The sequence below is a fragment of the Muscardinus avellanarius genome (genome assembly GCF_963383645.1).
Source record: "Muscardinus avellanarius genome assembly, chromosome: 6".
NCBI classification, from domain to species: Eukaryota; Metazoa; Chordata; class Mammalia; order Rodentia; family Gliridae; genus Muscardinus; species Muscardinus avellanarius.
In genome coordinates, this window is record NC_137791.1 from 118,728,773 (window position 1) to 118,747,761 (window position 18,989).

At 44.8% G+C, this 18,989-nt stretch overlaps 1 protein-coding gene across 1 annotated transcript in view; it reads left to right on the forward strand.

The window, feature by feature from the left end:
* SEL1L3 (SEL1L family member 3) overlaps positions 1-18,989 on the forward strand; it is a gene marked incomplete at both ends in the record, with an annotated part of 114,103 nt that overhangs the window by 55,058 nt on the left and 40,056 nt on the right. Inside the window, 3 exons of the mRNA XM_080697461.1 lie at positions 5,002-5,213; positions 7,028-7,207; positions 16,984-17,103. Coding sequence (XP_080553587.1) covers positions 5,002-5,213; positions 7,028-7,207; positions 16,984-17,103 — 512 coding nt within the window. The remainder of the gene's footprint in view (positions 1-5,001; positions 5,214-7,027; positions 7,208-16,983; positions 17,104-18,989) is intronic.

Below are 18,989 nucleotides of genomic sequence, written 5' to 3' on the forward strand. Positions count from 1 at the left end.
AAAGAAAAAAAGAGAAAAAATGGCACCATATTTGGAAAATAGTAGGGGTTAGTTAAGGGTGGCTCAGTGGCTTTTGTTCCTTAGTTTCTAGAAAGAATATGGGGAAATGACTTCTCTTTCTATTTTGTTTGTTTGTTTCTTCATTACACCATTAATCTCCATAAACAAGGCATGCTTTTAGTTGCAGAAAGACTAGGAAAAAAATGCATATGTTAAGCCAGATGGGTGAAATTAACAGTTTCATTAAACTGACTTTAAAATCGCCAGTTTCACAATATCACCAAAAACATGGCAGCTTTGATTTGAGGCAACAGTTGGAATTCAAACTTTAACAAATGTGTGAAATGAGCAATTTTACCTTAGAATCCTTCTTACCCCCCCCCCTTTTACTGTATTCACTAGTGCAGGAAATTGTTTAGATTCTTATGCAGAGAAAATAGTGATTGATAGTATTTTGGGGGGAGTTAAGAACTGTAATAGACAAAAGTGAAAGTTTTTCAACTTGCCCACATTTCAGTCTGCAAAGTTTTTGTGCTTAGGGTTTGTTTGTGTTTTTGTTTGTTTGTTTTGATGGTGCTGGGGATTGAACCCAGGGGCAGGCATTCTACCTCCAAGCTACACCCTTGAGTCTTTTATTTGTTTGTTTTGAAACAGAGTCTCACTAGGTGGCCAAGAGAGTCTCGCTTTGTTTCTGAGGCTGTTCCGGAACCTGCAATCCTTCGGTCTCAGCCTCCCAGGTATTGGGATTATAGGTGAGCACCACCATGCTTGGCTATGCGAAGGTGTTTTGAGTCTGGTGAAGGATTCTGATCACACTCCTTATTCTAGAATCCCAGCTACTCCAGCACGCCTGCTAATGATTTCTGGGCTTCTGAGCCAGGGTCAGCAGGGCAAGTGTTTCATTTGGAGCTTCATTTGTTTGGAGCCTCTTCCCTCCTCTGAGCCCACAGAGCTCAGGTCCGTGTGTGCTCAGGCAAAACCCATCATCCTGGGTAGGCATTTGGCAGAGCAGGTGAGGCAGGGATGAATCGTTAACAAAATGTTAATGCCGCTTTGTTAGAATGTTCACAGAGGGGCTTCTGAAATGAGCACATATTTAAAAGTAAATATATGAATGAGGAGCAGTAGGATTTATGTTGCAACCGGTCTAAATGCTACAGTGCAGACTGAATCTAAAGGAAAAGGTTCTTAGAGTAGCTCACCGGTAGGGAGGGTGGCATCTGTATCTCAGCTGCATGAAGGGAAAATCCAAAGCAAGATTCGGAGACTCCTGGTGGAAAAGGATGTTTTTCAAATATATCCCAACAGGTGAACAGGTGAAATGTTCAAGGATGTCCATTGCCATGCTACGGGCTTTAGCAACACTACTGGAAGCAACCCAAGAGTCTAAAAATGGAGAGCTGGTTGGGAAAATGGTACAGCCGTAAAATGCAATACGTCTTTCTGTATCTGTGGGTTCCACATCTGTGCCTTCAACCAACCATGGGCCAAAATATTCAGAAAAGCCGGGTGTTGTCAGGCACGCCTGTAATTCCAGTCCTTGGGAGGTTGACTTGGAAGGATCACAGGTTCAAAGACAGCCTCAGCACGTAGTGAGATTCTCAGCAACTCAGTGAGACCCTTTTTCAAAGCAAAGAGTACAAAAGGGCTGGGAATGTAGTTCGGAGGTAGTATGTTTCTGAGTTCAATCCTCAGGACCACATACAAATACACACAAAAAGAGAAAGAGAGAGAAAAGAAAGAAGAAAGAGAAAGAAAGAAAGAAAGAAAGAAAGAAAGAAAGAAAGAAAGAGAAAAATAGGAGGGAATATAGTGTTAATAAACTTTCCTAACAGGTACAAGACCTTGGGTTCTCTTCCCAGCAGTGCAACAACAATAACAACAAAACAAGACAAAATGACAGCTACAACAAAACCCCTCAGGAAACACATTCTATCTATAATAAACATGTACAGACATGTTTTTTAGTCATTAGGCTTTTTTTTTTGTGGTACTTAGGATAGAACCCAGGGGCATTGTACCTTCAAGCTACACCCTCAGCTTTTAGTCTTTTTATTAATTAATTAATTAATTAATTAATTTTTTTATTTTTATTTTTTGGTGGTACTGGGGTTCCTGGAAGCCCTTCTACCTCCGGGCTACACTTCCAGACCTATTTTTACATTTTTATTTGGAAACAGGGTCTCCTAAGCCAGAGCGCGCGGCTGGCTTCGAACCTGCGCTATCCTCCTTTCTCTGCCTCCCAAGCACGGGGATTACAAGCGTGCGCCACCACGCCCGGCTAATTTATTTATTTTGAAACAGGGTCTCACTGAGTTTGGAAGGGCCTCGCTAAGTAGCTGAGGCTGTCCACAAACCGCGATCCTCGGTCTCAGCCTCTCCTGCGCCACCACGCCCGGCTCATGTCATTAGTTCTTAAGCAATACAGTATAACAATTGTTTACATAGCATTTACATTGTATTAGGCATTATAATTAATCTAGAGATGATTTAAAGTGTACAGGAGGATGTGTGTAGGTTATATGTAAATACTCTCAGTGTCTGTGGGGGCTTGCCCCGAGGGCATTTGTGTACCTGGAAGCAATCCGCCATGGACACCAAGAAGTGGCTGTGCTATTGGAGCTTGAAGAGACAGCTTTGGACAGCTGTGCACAGTTACACATACTACGTAGTTAGTTTTAAAAAGAAATTTGAGAGGCAGAATCTATAGCTGCATACTATGTTATTTTTGAAAAGAAAATGCGCATAAATATATGTAAATAGATGTGTATATGAATTATTGTGTATGCAAAGGAAAAGTCTCAAAGCATACATACCCAGCCGTCAACAGTTTTTATCTTCACCCTTAACGATTGGGAGGGGGTAGCTTCTGTCTTTATTTTATATAAATCTGCATTGTTTGATTTTTCTTGCAACAAATGGCTATTTCTTTAGAGAGTTAAAAAAAGAGTTTAAAAGATTACAGCCAAAGGAGCAACTCCACTTGTTCAGTGAGATGCTTTTTTCAGCCCCTTCTGTGCTGCATGCTTGGGATCCAGGGAGCCGAAGCAGATGCAGCTGGTGGAGGAGGGGGCCCCCACAGCTCGGTGCAGGAACAGTGTCCCCCTCTCTGGGACAGCCAGCCTGACTGTGCGTCCCCAGGGACCAGCACCAGCTCATAAACAATGTGTCAGCTTTCACAATCTCATCCCTGCATCTTCCTGATCGTGGCCTCTGTTTTTTAGCACAGACCTCTGCAAGGGAATTGCCCTGAAATAAACCCAATGCCAAGCCCTCCCACGTGGGCAGCGCTGCTCATCCTGTGATGGAGTGCTGATAAGAGCCAGCCCCTTGTTGTCTCCTGAAAGATGTTTTTTGCTTTAAATAACATTTTAATTTTGGATAGGATGAAGAATATAAAAACACGATACTGGGCAGGCGAGTTTCTAGCCTTAAGTTGACATTTAACGTAACATTCAAGTTGACATTATTTACAGGTACCTTAGCACTTACCTGTAAATGACATGGTGCCCTCTCCTGTGTTATCTCTTACCACATGGCCTCTTGAAGAGTGCATTTTACGTCCTAGAAAGTAAACATTTCTTGGCTGATAATGAACAAGAGAGATGAATAATGGAGACCGACTTTAGAAGACTCTTAGAGTTACATGCAGGACTTTCAAACCTGCTCATTTAACCTTAAATATTGATCAGATTATAGATTTTTTTGGGGGGTACTGAGGCATTCTACCACTGTACTATACCCCAGCCCTATTTTATTTATTTATTTTTAGCACTGAAGATTGAACCCAGGGGCGTTCTACCTCTGAGCTGTACCCCTAGCTCTATTTTTTATTCTTTAATTTGAAACAGGGTTTCACTAAGTTGCAGAGGGCCTCACTAAGGAGCTGAGGCCGGCCATGAACCTGTGATCCTTTTATCTCAGCATCCCGAGTACTGGGATTACAAGCTTGCGCCACCATACCCAGCTATTTTACTTTATTTTTTGAAACATGGTCTTTATTAAATTGTTGAGGGCCTCTTCAAACCTGCTATCCTCCTGTCTCAGCCTCCCAAGTACTGGGATAATAGACATGCGGCTTCACAGCCGGCTAGCATATAGATTCATGGGAGGATTCTATAAAAGGAAGCAGCCTGTAGCCTAAAGTAGTTATGTAGCAAAGCTCTATGGCGGTGGTGAGGTTCTGATGGAGCCGAACGCCTGCCTGTTTGCAAGGTTTTAATCATGGCAGATGGAGTGAGCTGCAGCTTTAGCGACCTGCAGGCTGGGTTCCAAGGTGGGTTCAAAGGTGGGCTCAGCCCCTTGCCAGCCTTTGTAACTGTACACAAGCTATTTCTCTTCTCCAGAAATCAGTCTCCTTATGTGAAAAGTGAGGAGGCTAATAATAGTACCAATCATAAGATTGTAGGGGATGGGTTGGCACAACTGGCATAGTACGCAAGCCCGGATATCGGCCGGCATGCTGTAAGCCCTAGATAGAAGCTGACTCACTCTTATTATCGTATTGAGACCCATGAGAAAAACTGGAAGCAAGCGATGATGAGGGAGCATCTGGAAATAAGATTCTTTCACCCAAACTTTTAAAGCAGCACCTAAGAACTATTTTCTGAGACAAAACACATTCTTCTTTAGAGACTCTTAGAAAGGGAAAAAAAAAAAAAAAAAACACCTCTCTGGCAGTTCCAGTGGTCCTGATTGGCTGGTGAATTACACTGAGTAAATTACTCTCCTGAGGCCCCCCTCTCAGCTCCGTGAGGCACATTCTTTTCCCAGGATACTAGGCTGTCATTTAGTGCCAAAGAACAAGCTATTTCCAGAATGACACCCTGGCGTCCCCAAAGGGTTTCATTTACCTCCCCAGAAGGTGGTATATTTCAAGGTACTGCAGGACCAGCCGTATCAATAACTCAGGTGATTTAATTGGCTTTCCCCTCTTCTTTCCAAAGCCATGTCGATCCCATGGTAATTAATTTCATGTGCTGTGGATTGTGTTATTTACAGGGCCAGGGAGCCCAAAGGAATCTGTAGTAGAAATCGGTGGGAGGATATTTGAGAAGGCTGTGAAGAGGCTCTCCAGTGCTGATGGTCTTCACCAAATCAGCTCCGTCGTGCCCTTTCTGATAGATTCCAGCTGCTGTGGATACCATAAAGCATCCTACTACCTCGCAGTCTTCTATGAAACTGGATTAAACGTGCCTCGGGACCAGCAGCAGGCGAGTATTTCGTGGGCTCTGGGAGCATCAGTCACCTGTGTTGTATCTGCCAGAACTGGACATGGTGCAGTTCCTTGGCGTCCTTTAAAATCTGTACACCTAGGACAGTGTAAATGCAGGGTTCTCTGCTTTCTGTGAGTGTAAAGGAACCTTTTTGCCTTTACTGATGCAGCCTTTGGGGGAGGGGGGTACATCGGGTAGATCATCAAAGGAACCATTTGAGCTGGGCTTGCCAGAGTCAACACAGGGGCTTCTTCTCCTGACTCTGAAACCATTATCCTATATCATTTTTTAGCCAAGAGAAGTATTGGAATCTCTAAGCAAAGTATGGTCACATCCAGCTTCTACCATCAAAATAAATGCCACAGCAGATTTCTTTTTCAGTTCTGAATCCAAATCGATTATGCAACTTGCCTAACATTTAAAGTCACATTTTCATAAGTGTATTAGTCAGGGTTCCCCAGAGAAACAGAACCAATGGGATTATGTATATGTATATGTCTGTATGTATATGTATATGAAGACTATATATATGAAACTATTTCTCATGAAGAATTGGCTCACACAGTTATGGAGGTTGAGAAGTTTCACAATCAGCAGTCTGTCCGTGAGAGGCTAGGAAAGCCCCAGGTGTATTTCTAGTCTGAGCCTGAAGACCAGGGGAGCTGGTGGTGTCCATTCCAGTCCAAGGGCAGGAAGAGGCCAAGTCCCAGTTCAAGCAAGCAGGCAGGAAGCAAAAAGTAGCAGTTTCTTCTTTCTCTGCCTTTCAGTTCTCTTTAGGATTTAAAAAGGAATTGGATAGGGACCGCCCACCTTGGGGAGGGCCATCTGCTGCACTCAGTCCACAAATTGAAATGCTAATCTCATCTGGAAACACCCTCACAGGCACAGCCAGGGATAATATTTAAACTGGGCTCCCCTTGGCATCGACAAATTGACAGATAAAATGAGCCATCACAAGAAATACTGCTGAACCAGGGCACACCTGTAATCGCGGCTACTCAGGAGGCTGAGATTGGAGGATTGTGTGTTGGAAGGTCACTTGGGTAACAAACACTGCAAGACTCTGTCTTAGAGGAAGGAGGGAGGGAGAGAGAGAGAGAGACAACTAGATGTTCTCTGGTTGCTTTTAATTTTCAGATCTGCACACATCTGATAAGGGAAACTCATCTTCTTTAGCTCTACCAGATGGCTCCATGTCCCTTTCAGATTTCTTCTTACTCGTTTCAATGTCCTTAGTCTATAGATGCTCCTGATTGATGGGAGGTTTCCCTGAATCCCTGGAGCAGTCCCCACAGAAGTGGAATAGTATAGAAAACTAGTCCTGTCTGTGCCCCCACGGTGCTGGCTTGACTGTGGACAAGTGACTTCACCTTTCAGGGCCTCTATTTCTTCAAATTAGAAATAAAATCATTGGACTGGCCACATTCTACAGATGTGCTGAGAGCAGGAGGTTGGGGTATGGGGACCCCCATGCAGATCATATGTTCAGAGTAACACAGCAGCAGCAGCGGCGGCAGTACAGGGAGTCTTAGAACAGTTGGTTGACTGATTAAAAAAAAGTACTGAGAGAAGCCAGGAAGGGAGCATTGTAAGTACCAGACATTAGGAAGGACAGACCGCTAAGGATTTGTAAGCCATTTGAAATCAGGGTTGGCTTCTTTTCTAAAGATTTTTTTTTTTTAAAGGCAAGTTAACATTTCCGAGATGGCTAGGATTATATATAGGGATAGAGCTGGATGACCTTTTAGTGTTAGGATTTTATGACTCTGCCTACAATCTTGTGAATGCTTTGCCAATATCTTCCTAACCAGGGCATGTTGTATAGTTTGGTTGGAGGCCAGGGCAGTGAGAGACTGTCTTCAATGAATCTTGGGTACAAACACTACCAAGGTATTGACAACTACCCCCTGGACTGGGAACTGTCATACGCCTACTACAGCAACATTGCCACTAAGACACCGCTCGACCAGCACACGCTGCAAGGAGATCAGGTATGACAGAGGAATGGTTGGGCGTAGAGATCGCTCTGTTTGCCTGGGCTTCCCGAACGACTTTCTAAAGTGTCTGCACCTGTGGCTGGTTTATTCGCTGGCTTTCGGAGATGAGCATAATTGAATGGAGAGAGAAATGCTTGCTTGTACTGTCCGATTCATATTTCTGACTGTGTTCTCAGGCTGTGCGGCCCTTGCATCTGTGCGTGGAAAGCTTTTCATGAGCAGAGGACTGCTATATAAAGGGAAGATGGGCCCTGAACAGGTTTTGATCTGCAAAAAAAAAAATGTGCACCAGAAATATAGACCTCTTGTTTCTGTACCTAGGTTGTGAGATGGTGGGGTCTGGAGATGTTAGGAGGGACTGAGTGAAGTAGAGAGGAGGGGATAATCTCCCAGGGCTGCAATCAGTACATAGTGAGCAAACAGGGTCTCTGGTATGCCGAGGCTGGCTCTATATTCAACCAGGCTGCCAGTGCTGGGCACTTGAGAAACATCTGTCCCATTACAGAAAGCTTGCTGGGCAGGTGCTCCCAGGTGACCAACAACACCATGTATGCTTGAGGGCTTTATCCTGTGAAGGGTTAAGGACTGGATGAGGACACCAATTTCCAGCCCCTCATTTTGCAGGCTCCCAAATCTTATTGACTCACTGGGCAAAGGAATCAGTGACTCACAGCTGCCAAAAAAACACAACATGTTAGATTAGACTAACGGGTGGCTCATTTCCAGATTTCTTTGGGGAACAGAGTAAAAGGCTGTAACTAAAGGTGGGGGTGTAAGAATATCCCTCTTGGGATTCTTGGTGATGCCAATTTGCATCACAGACAAGAGACAAAATGATGGTTGTCGTCATGGTCATAGCGCACAGGGTGGTTGAATTGAGATGTGTAAATGGTCTGTTATGGGAGTTGGCAATTTTTTTTCCTGTAAAGGTCCAGATGGTAAATATTTTAGGTTTTGCCTGTATGACTCAACTCTGCCATAGGAAGATGTAAACAAATGGGATGGTAGGGTTTATGTAGCTGGGGACGGCGCATAACTGTATGGCAGGATTTGGCCGTGATCTATGCCATAAGTTTGACTTTCCCCCGCTTGATTGTGCAGGCCCGAGGGAGAGGCCTGGCTGGGTCAAAATTATTGAATCTTGGGCTTAGTTGACTAATTGGGAACCAAACCACTGGTCCCCAGCTGTGCTCCTGAATTGAGCCAGAAACCCAGAGCGTAGAAAACTCATGCTTTGATATTTGGGAATGGATAGTTTCCATAAAAGAAATCTACAGTGGCCGCTGTACAGTTAAGAAATAAATGACTCAAAAATATATGCTGTCAGTGAGCATTAAACAGGAGTGGAGCTGTAAAACACCAAAGCCTGTCTGTGAAGACGTTCTAATTCCTTTAGAAAATAACGATTTCTTCCGAATAAGCTTATACACCCTTTATTATTCCTACATTATTTGAACCAAATATTCTCTCAGTATCTATAAACTGTGTGTAAAATTTATCCTCAGCTTGACAGGAATTAATTTGTTAATCAATTAATTTTTTAAGAAAAGAGATCATTCTGAAAAAAAAAACAAAAAACATTTTTCCCCAAAATTGAGCCACAAAAGAATGTTACCTTTGTCTTTTCACTAAACCGGAATGTGTTAATGATGTCCTATATGTCTATATAATACTTTTAAGAATTCTAATTTAGCATACATTAGCAGTGGGAAATGGTATGTTGCTAACAAGCTCCTTTTCTTTTGAAGATCTGGCATATGAAATGTTATGATTATGAAAGAAAATGTTTAATTGGTTAGAACCAGACGAGATGAACAGAAAAGATCCATCTTGCATTTGAAAAGTCATATGATTAAGAATCCCAGATAGGAATTATACACTTAGAAGAGTTGTATCATAGCTCATTTTCTTAAGAATGTGTAATTAATGGCTTCTTGAGGATTTAAGCAGGTGTCAAACGTTGATTTTAATGTCCTTTTGTTGCGTCTTCTATTAATTCACCAGCATAATGCAGCAAATGAGGATCTATAGAAAGCCAGGCCTCTAATTAACAACCGGAGGATCTGTCAATAACTCCTTTCTTGATTCTTGTTTCATTTTCTCTTTTATGTCACTTGTTCTTCGCATCACTTCATCTTCTTTATTAGCGCTTTCCTGGCTCGTCTCCCCTTTATGATTCAGAAGGGCGCTGCTTCGGATTAAACAGAAGGGAGATGCTGGTGTTTGCTGTTTGTTTGTTTTAGTGGCTTAAGTCGCAAATGAGTTCCTGCCATTCTGTCTCACTCCTCGGGAGCTGCTCTCCCTCCAGCCTCCAAAAAGCTGGCCCAGCTTTTTGCTCTCCCTGTGGCTTCTGGGGAAGCAGGGGGCTCATCCTCATGCTTGTATAGTTTGGTTGGAGGCCAGGGCAGTGAGAGACTGTCTTCAGTGAATCTTGGGTACAAACACTACCAAGGTATTGACAGCTTCCCCCTGGACTGGGAACTGTCCTACACCTACATACAGTCCTGTGAGGACTAGACACTCCAGCCTTGACCACCAGCTGATCTCCATCATGAAGGAAGCCACCAGGCTTGCCCTGCAGCATGTGAACTGGCGGCACCATTGTCATGCTGGAAACTCGGGGGTGTCTTTGACTCCCCTTCTTCATTCCTGTCGCCACTGTTCAATTTTGTTCTTTTTCATTCCTCCCCTGAGCTACTGCAGCAGCCGCCTCTTATGGGCCCGTATCCCCTTGAAGTTCATATGTTGGGGTCCCAATCCCCAGTGCCTCCACATGTTATCATACTTAGAGATAAGGTGTTTAAAGATGGGATTCAGTGCTAGGGTGAGTCCCAGTGCAATAGGATTAGTGTCTATATAAGAAAACATTAGGATATGGATAACCAAGAGGGATGGCCACGTTAGGTCACAGAGAGAAGGCAGCCATCTGCAAACCACAGAGACTGCCCTTAGTAGAAATAAATGCGCTGCCACCTTCATCTCGAACTTTCTGCCTCCAGAACTATAAGAAAATAAATTTCTGTTAAGCCATCCAGTCTGAGCAACTGTCAAAATAAACATACCTCCTCGGTGGTCTTTCTGTCCCCATTGTGTTCCTTCCCAGTCTTTTTCTTGGAGGCCAAGTGGGCTGTTGACAGCAAAGGACAATAACATTCTCAACCTGACTGAGCCTCACGGTCACCTGGGGGTTGAAAGAACACCTGTGCTTAGGCTCCACCCCAAGCACCTTAGTGAAGTGGCAGAGGGTGGAGCCCAGGGAGGGATGTGAGTGTGTGTGTGTGTGTGTGTGTGTGTGTGTGTGTGTGTGTCACCCTTTAAATCTGCAAGTTCCACACACTCAGCTTCAATCAACCACAGGTTGAAAATATTAGAAAAAAATCGTGTCTGCATTGAACATGTACAGACTTCCCCCTTATCATTATTCCCTAAACAAGACAATATAATAACTATTTACAGAGCACTTGCCTTGCACTAGCTATCATAAGTAATCTAGAGATGATTTACAGTATGTAGGAGAATGTGTGTAGGTTATACTCAAATACCATACCATTTTATATAAGGAACATGAGGAATTTGGGATTTTTCAATCTGCAGGGGTCCTGGAACCAATCCCCTTAGATACCAAGTGATGACTGCATGCACGTGTGTTTTAAAGCTCCTTGGGTGATTGCAATGTACAGCCAAGATTCAGAAGTACTGACCCCAAAGAACTAAGTCTGACTGGTCACAGGGTACATAAGGCATTCCTTGATCCAATTTTACATCGTCCTTGACTCTTAACCATCTCGGCTTGGCCTGCCAACTCTGAAAACAGCAAATTTTGACCACACCATGCTGTCCCCATGCCCTGGCCTTGCCCAGTCTCCTTGGCCCCATTCCATGGAGTCCTCCTCCTTTAACAACTGCCTAGCCATCGCCTCCTTCTCCGAGAGCCTCCCTGAATTTCTTTGCTGTGCCATCACAGCACCCAGACACATCCCTGCTCTTGGTCCTGTGTGGGTGCCGTGCCCAGGGTTTCAGAGTTGGCTCCCTCTTTGGATGTTAGCTCTGTGAGCCAGGAACCTGTCTATTCACCTTGGTGACCCTGGCACCCAGCCCTGTGCTTGGTATTCAGCTGGCACTCAGTGTTTACCGATGGGCTGATGGAAGGGATGTCAAAGCTCATTGAAGGTGAACAGCAGGTAACAGGGATGTCTTGTTCATGCCGGTGTGCCTTGATGTGATCAGTGTTTCATTATTGATGATGGGTACCCAGGGCACGCGGCTTAAACCCTGCGCCTCCTGCATTTATATGTGGCATCCCGCATTTGCGGAATCTTGCTTCCTTCTCTCTTCTCTGTTACAATTGATATTTCCCGATCCTTACTTTAAAATTCCTAAAATGTTACATTTCAACAGAGAAAGCACACACAGCCCTATTGGGAACCAAACGTTAGAGCTGATTTTAGACTCTCCAAGAGGCAGTCTCTTCATGACAGTTCCAAGGAGCCCCGAAGGAAGGCGGAGGAGGCAGCCAGGTTAAGTGTAGGCTATGAAATCGTCCATTCCTCTTGAACGTGCTGGGTGGACTGTTGCATTTTACAAGTCTGAAGAAGGCAGGTGCTTCTGGAAGATTTGGGGCTGCCGAGAGCCTTTCCTGCTGCAGATCTAGAGGGCTTCTATCTTCCTGGCCTCTTCTGTCTTCCCATCTCTCCCTCTCTCCCTTCTCCCTTCCTTCTTCCTTTTTCCTTTCTCTTTTTTCTCTCCCTGTCTTTTTTCTCTCCTCTACCCTTCTCTCCCTCTCTTCCCTCTGTCTCTCCTCCCCCTTTCTCTGCCCTCCTCTCTCTGCCCCCTCCAGGCCTTTCCTGAACTCAGTGATGGCGGTGGGTCTGATAAAAATGCTGAGTGTGGAGCCCATGGGCTGAGGGAGGGCAGGGAGCTAAAGCCCGTGAGCATGAGCCTGTCCGGACTGACAGCATGGTGCCTTCTCTGGCGCTTGGTCCAGGGCATTCTGAGCATTGCAGAGTTTCCAGACATTGGGCCTCCTGGGACCTGGCAGCAGGTTTTAACCCTGCAGTGTAAGACATGAACTTCTGAGATACTCACTCTGGAGACACTGATTTTATAAAGAACCTTCGGGAAACCATGGGAGATTCCAGAACTGTCCAGTCTGGGACACTCGGTCTGACTGCATACCACCTCCTGCCCCCAATGCCACAGTTTCCTTCCTGGTTACAAAATGCTGTTTGGAGGGATGAACCAGCAGACACTGTTCCTTTCGAGGGCCATCGTGCCTTCAGATGCCCTTGCAGATAGATAATCAGCTTTCACGGAGGGATCAGGCATGTGGCTCTGATATAGCACTAATTGTTCCTTTGGTGACCCCAGAACTATGTAGAAGTACCCTTCCCCAGCCTGGGTGCAGAAGGCAGGGCATACAGCTCCAGGGCCAGGTTCTCCTGGGTCTGCTGTTTACTGGGCGTGAAAACTTGGTCAACCTTTTCACCTCTCTGTCTCATTTTCTCAGCAACTCACAGGGTTACAGCACAAACCAGCTAGTCCACAGGCCGTGTGCTGAATAGAGCCCAGCACGTAGTAGGAGCTCTCTAAAATGTTTCTGGTCCCAACGCTCCCCATATTCTATTCCTTTCACTTTCTTTTTAAAAAATGTTTTCTTGGTACACTGTAATCATACATCTCAGTGGAGTATAAGATGGTGGAGGCACACATGCACACACCACTCATTTGGCCCTTACCTAATTCCCATCCAGTTCCCTCCCGCCTCTTCTCATGTTTGGCTTAGTGTATTTCTTTCATTTTCTAAGCATAGACTTCTCTTAGACCTTCATTCCTCTAAAATAAGGCTTTGAGCTACACAAAACTACAAGTACCAATAGGAAGGCTGATGTTCTAAACTGCTATCTGCCTTTTATACTTTTAAACAAACCGAGCCCTAAAAGTGATGAGTTTCCACTTACTGAGAACACGCCTTGTGCCAGGCATGCTGCTAAGCTCTTGCATAAACTGACTCATTTAATCTCCACTCAATCCTATAAGGTCAGCATGGGTGTCATTCCCATTTTACTGAAGAAGCAACTGAGATTCAGAGAAGCTAAAGAACATGCCCGCCAGGCGTGGTGGTGCACGCTTGTAATCCCTGCACTTGGGAGGCAGAGACAGGAGGATCGTGCAGGTTCGAAGCCAGCCTTGCTGACTTAAGAGACCCTGTTTCCAAATAAATTTTAAAAAGTATAAAATAGTTCTGGGAGTGTAGCTCAGAGGTAGAAGGGCTTCCAAGAACCCCAGTACCACCAAAAAAAAAAAAAAGAACAAACAAACAAACAAAAAAAGAACATGCCCAAAGCCATGTAGCACATGAGCAGTAGAACCTAGATTTGAACCTAGTGTTTTCTCTTTGCACTGAAACAAAGAAGGCCTGGTAAGTTGAGCACTTTTGATATAGCAGGAACCATGATACGCTCATTTCATGAATACAGAAAATACATATCAAATAAAGCACCAGGCACAAGGCCCACAGGTAGCTGGTGGTGAGTTAGAATCTAAACCCAGAAGTCAGAGAGAAGTTGTACTCTTACTGGCCCTATCTTGCTGCAAAAGCTCAGTGGTACCACCAGGGGCGTAAGAAGGGCCTAGGTCAGGGGACAGGGAAACAGAAGGCAAAGGTGTTCTTCCTTCCCAGTTGCATGTGGTTGTTAGGTCTCTCTGGAGCATGGTCTCTTCCAACACGCCTCCCGGCCCAGGGAGATAGAGCTCATTATGGTCAGGCGTGGTTGTATACACCTGGAATCCCAGTACGTGGGAAACTCAGACAAGGGTTTCAGGCTCCAGGCCAGCCTCAGCAACTTAACAAGATCCCCAGCAACTTAGTGAGACCCTGTTTCAAAATAAAAATAAGTAAATAAAAAGGGCTTGGAAGCCAGGCGTAGTGGCACATGCTTGTAATCCCAGTACTTGGGAGGCTCAGACAGGAGGATTATGGTTCAGGGACAGCCTCAGCTACTTAGTGAGGCCCTCTGTCACTCAGTGAGACCCTGTTTCAAAATACAGAATAAAAAAAGGAGCTGGTGTATAGTTCAGAAGTAGAATGCCCCTGGGTTCAATCCCCAGTACCGCAAAAAGGGGGGGGGGGCAGTGGTATGGCTTAAATGCCCCTAGATTCATTCCCCAGTATAAATAAATAAATATAAAAAAGCTGATTCGTATATAAGGGGAGACAGTGAGACTGTCTACCATCTGCTTCTTCCCAGGTTCATGGATCTGACTAGTAGCTATGAAGACTTAAATTCATGATCTTGGGCCAGTTAGTTAACCTCCCTAGGGCTCAGTGTCCACATGTATAAAATTAGGGATATTGATAGTGACTGTCTTATTGGGTCACAAAGATTTGAGGAGTCCATCTGGGTAAGGGATTGGGAAGTGCCTGGCCGACTGTGAGTGAAGGTCATGATACTGTGTTATCAGTGCCAAATGGGGGCAGAAAGACCTGGGGATATGAGTTACTGCAGGGGAGGAACTGTTTATCCCCATGTTGTGTCTTTCATCCAAGTCCCATGACAAGGAGGAGAAGGAGGAATAAAACAAGAAGAAATAGAAAACCCAAAATAGAAACTCCCAAATTCTCCAGATAAACAAAAATCCTCCCCCTGAGAATTCCTAGGGCGGCCTGAGCTCTGCCCGATGCCGGGCTCATGGCGGAAGACAGTGTCCCCTGGGGCCGGGTCTGGGGCCGAGCAGCCCTCCTCTTGGCCATGCACTTGGCAAAGAGTATGACCAGGACTCCAGTTAATCAGAGGAGGCGCTAGTAGAATAGTAAAAGGGGATTAAGGAGGGAGGTGGGGAGGCGAAAGGAAAGATTCGGTGATGGGAACAGTTCAAATAGTCTTGTATTCATATATGAAGCTGTCAATACCAATTTTGATATTATGTATGGGGAGGGGGAGGGAGTAGACTGGGACCCGGAGGGAAACACACACCAAATGCTATCTATCTGCATGCACCTTCCTATCACTGTGAACCTCACTCTGATGTGTAATTACAATGCACCAATTCAAAAAAGAACAATGCAAAAGTCAGAGAGAGCCCCGGTGCCCAGCCCAGATCCCCGGGCCTCCTCACTAGAGGGCGACGTTGTTTGCAGTGGGAAGAACTTTGTCTTGGAAGTCTGGGCACCCTGGCTCCCAGGGTCAGCTCTGCACTGAGATCTTGAGCTCAGACTTCATGACTTCACTTTCTGAGGCTCCACTTCTTTGCCTATAAACTGGGAGTCGTGATGCCTAGGTCATAGGCCAGAAGAATTCATTGAAAACACATTTGTTAAACACCTGGGCACATAGCTGGTTTCAATGAAAGGTGGTGGCCATCGTCATTCTAATTTTTGCTGTTAGCTTGGTGGCTTCCCTTGGACAAACATCAGGCAGGAATGGGTTCCTGTTGGGTTGTAGGACTAGCAGGGTTCCCAAGTCTGAGATCACACACAAATGTTCTTGAAGAGACTCCTGTCTCCTCAGGGCCACAGTGCAGGAGGCAAAGAGACATGGCAAGGACTGGGCTGTTGATTAGAGTTTGTAGAGCTGAGCATTTTTCTTAACTAACGAAGACAGAGGGGAAATCAGGCCTGGTTACTTGGTCTCTGAGGTTTCCTTCTTCCCATATGAACCCCTCCAATTTCTCACCACCTATCTATAACCCGCACTGGGCATGGCAGGCACTCTCTAGCACCCCCTAATGGTCCATCACATATACTTCATCCTGTCCAATGGGAGATCACAAAACAATGGGACCAGATTTCTAATGAACAGCCAAAATGTATATACATCAAGATGAATCTTGTTTTCTCCAAAGGAGACAGATAGATACCTGGGAGGCTAGGTGCAAATTCAAAACACTTTGAGCTTTTCCTTTGGGTTCCTCTGTAGAGCTGCCAGAACATTCTTTCTCAAATTCTCAGAGTTAACATGCCCTCTTCTTCTCAGAATAGATTTTTAAATTTTTGGAAATAGCCGAAAGAATATTTGAAGCTGAGCCTGTGGAATAGAAGGTGTTAGTCATGCCGGCTAGTAATGTAATACTTTGGGATAAAATTTCTTACTCAGGAAATATTGATTTGCATTTTTGATGCCACGTGTGTGCAATTCCTGGCTTTGAAATCAGTGGTATCAGGTGGGCTTCTGAATAAGCTGGAATAACAGAAGTGGAAGTAGAAAAAAAATTCTGACCTCCCCAAGCCAACACTTTGATAAGAACAAACACCCTTGTAGATATATGAGATGCAATAGATTTGTTTAAAAGGAATGTGAGTTTGTGTCATTGTAGACAAGCTTCATATTTCAAGTATTCATATAGTTTTTAAATTGGGTACATTGTAATTTCATATCATATTGGGGTACAGAGCGCTAGACAAATACGTGCATATAACCCTTATTGCCCTCCTCACTGGATCACCCCTCCCTCACCCCGCAAGTCTTTGAGATTGGAACTTGCCATTTTGTATATGTTCATGGTCTTGTTTCTACTCTGCATTCTTTATGACTTTGTCTCCCCCCTCCACACCTTCCCTAGTCACCCTCAGTCATTCCCCTGGAGTCTCATCTTTCTCATATTGCCCTTACTTCTGAATATCTCTGAATATCTCTCTAACTTCCACATAGTTTTTTGCTTGGGAAATTACTGGCTTAAAAATAATGTCATGCCTTTTGCATGCCCATAGTATTTGGATATTTCTTTCTCCCTCTCTCCTTCCTTCCCTTATTCTTTTCTTCCTTCCTGTTTAGGCATATGTTGAAACCATTAGGCTAAAAGATGATGAAATACTCAAGGTACAAACCAAAGAAGATGGTGATGTCTTTATGTGGCTGAAGCATGAAGCTACCCGAGGCAATGCAGCAGCTCAGGTAAACACAAGTCCACTGTCCTGGAGATTCTTTTAGCTAGGATAGACCAGGTTATGCTGCGGTAACAAAACCTCCCAAAGCTCAGTGCTTTAAAACTTGTTTATTTCTTGCTCATATGATCACCAGGTTATGCCACAGTAACAAACCCTTCCCAACCTCAGTGGCTTAAGACAATGCATGTTTACTTCTTGTTCATGATACCACTTTCTTGTCCAATGGGGGCTGGCAAGGGTACTTCTTCACAGTCCCTCCATGCCCAGGCTGACCCAGGCTTCACCAAACCTGCTCCCAAAACCATCAAAGCAGGCCACAACTACGGCTTATTGCAGGTTTCTGTTCAGAGCTGGCACTGATGGCTACTGATGTCTCACTGGCCAAAGCAAATCACATGGCCACTGGTGACTTCAGGTAGGCCAGCGTGCAGTCCTACCAGCCACCCAGGAAGAGAGTGTGCCATAGTACTTATGAATGGCCTTCAAGGCTCCTATCAGATATTGTGGTGCAGGCATTAGATAATGAACAAGAAGCATCGTGGGTGCAGGAGAAATGAGGTGGGCTTTGAAAAATGGACTATGTATTCCTCTGAGAACAATAGGAAATAATTTGTGGTGTGTCAGGCAACAGGATCCACCTTGTGTTTCAAATATTTCTTGTCTTTTGGATGGACTTTTGAGAGGAGCATGGGGCACATTGAGGTAGAAATGTTCTCTATCTGATTTCTGCTTTGATTTCACTGAAGAAAGGTTCCCTTGATGGGAACCTACTGAGGCTGATTGGTGGGGAGGAAGCCTTCTTCCTAAAGGAAAGATTAAGCTTTTGTGTCAGGAGGAGCCTCCAGGGCTCCTGAGAAGGAAAAAGGGCAGAGATGGTGTATTTATTAGTTTTTTCATTACTGTCACCAAAATATCTAACAAGAACAACTTAGAGAAGGAGAGGTTTATTTTGCCTTAAAATTTTAGAGGTTCAGTCCATGGTTGGCTGGCTCTAAGGCAGAAGCATCATGGCGGTGGGGCGTGGCAGAGAATAGCTGCTCAGCTCATGGCAGTGGGAAGCAGAGAGGGGGAGGGAGGGACCAAGGACATCTACAGCCCCTAACCCCACTCTCTCAATGACCTACCTTTGCCAACCACACCCCTCCTGCCTATAATTACCACCCAGTTAATCCATTCAAAGTATTAATCAGTCAGTGGGTTTATCCATCGTTGATGTCAGAACCCTGATTCAATTATTTCACCTCCGAACATTTCTGCGTGGCCAATACATGAATATTTCTGGAGAATGTTCCATATCCAAACCATAACAGATGGGAAAAGGAAAGAAAACAGACAAGAACTGAAGGCACTGAGAAAGCAAACTGTTCAGGCATTCTTGTGGAACAGGTGTCCCACCCCACTGTAAAGATCTTCCCAGCGTTTCAGTGGATGTAAATAGATGGGAACGAGGGAAGAGACAGAGATGACAAGAAGAACAGAATGAAGGGAAGACAACCAAGGACCCACGTGGGGGCAGAATGTTAACAGATTTGCTCCTGGTCCCATTCTTGGGCATCTGAACCTGGCCCGCAAGCACTCCAGTGCTGGAAGGAAGTCTAGTGCACAGTTTTGAAAATACTATGGCCATTGCCTGGGTGCTCCGGGCTGGTTTTTTGCTTCCCTAACAACAGTGAATACTTCTTCCTTCTTTCCTTCAACCAGTTTTGATAGAGAAGCTTCTATGAACTTTAACTGAGCTCTACTGGGTGGGCCCAAAGGGACGGGAGTAATCTTTGTAGCTCCCGGCCTCAAGTCTGATGGTGGATCCAGCCACGCAGACAAATGATACCATAGGCAATCAGTGCTCTGTAAGGAATTCCCTGCGTGACAAAGACAGATAGAGACCCCTGTGCT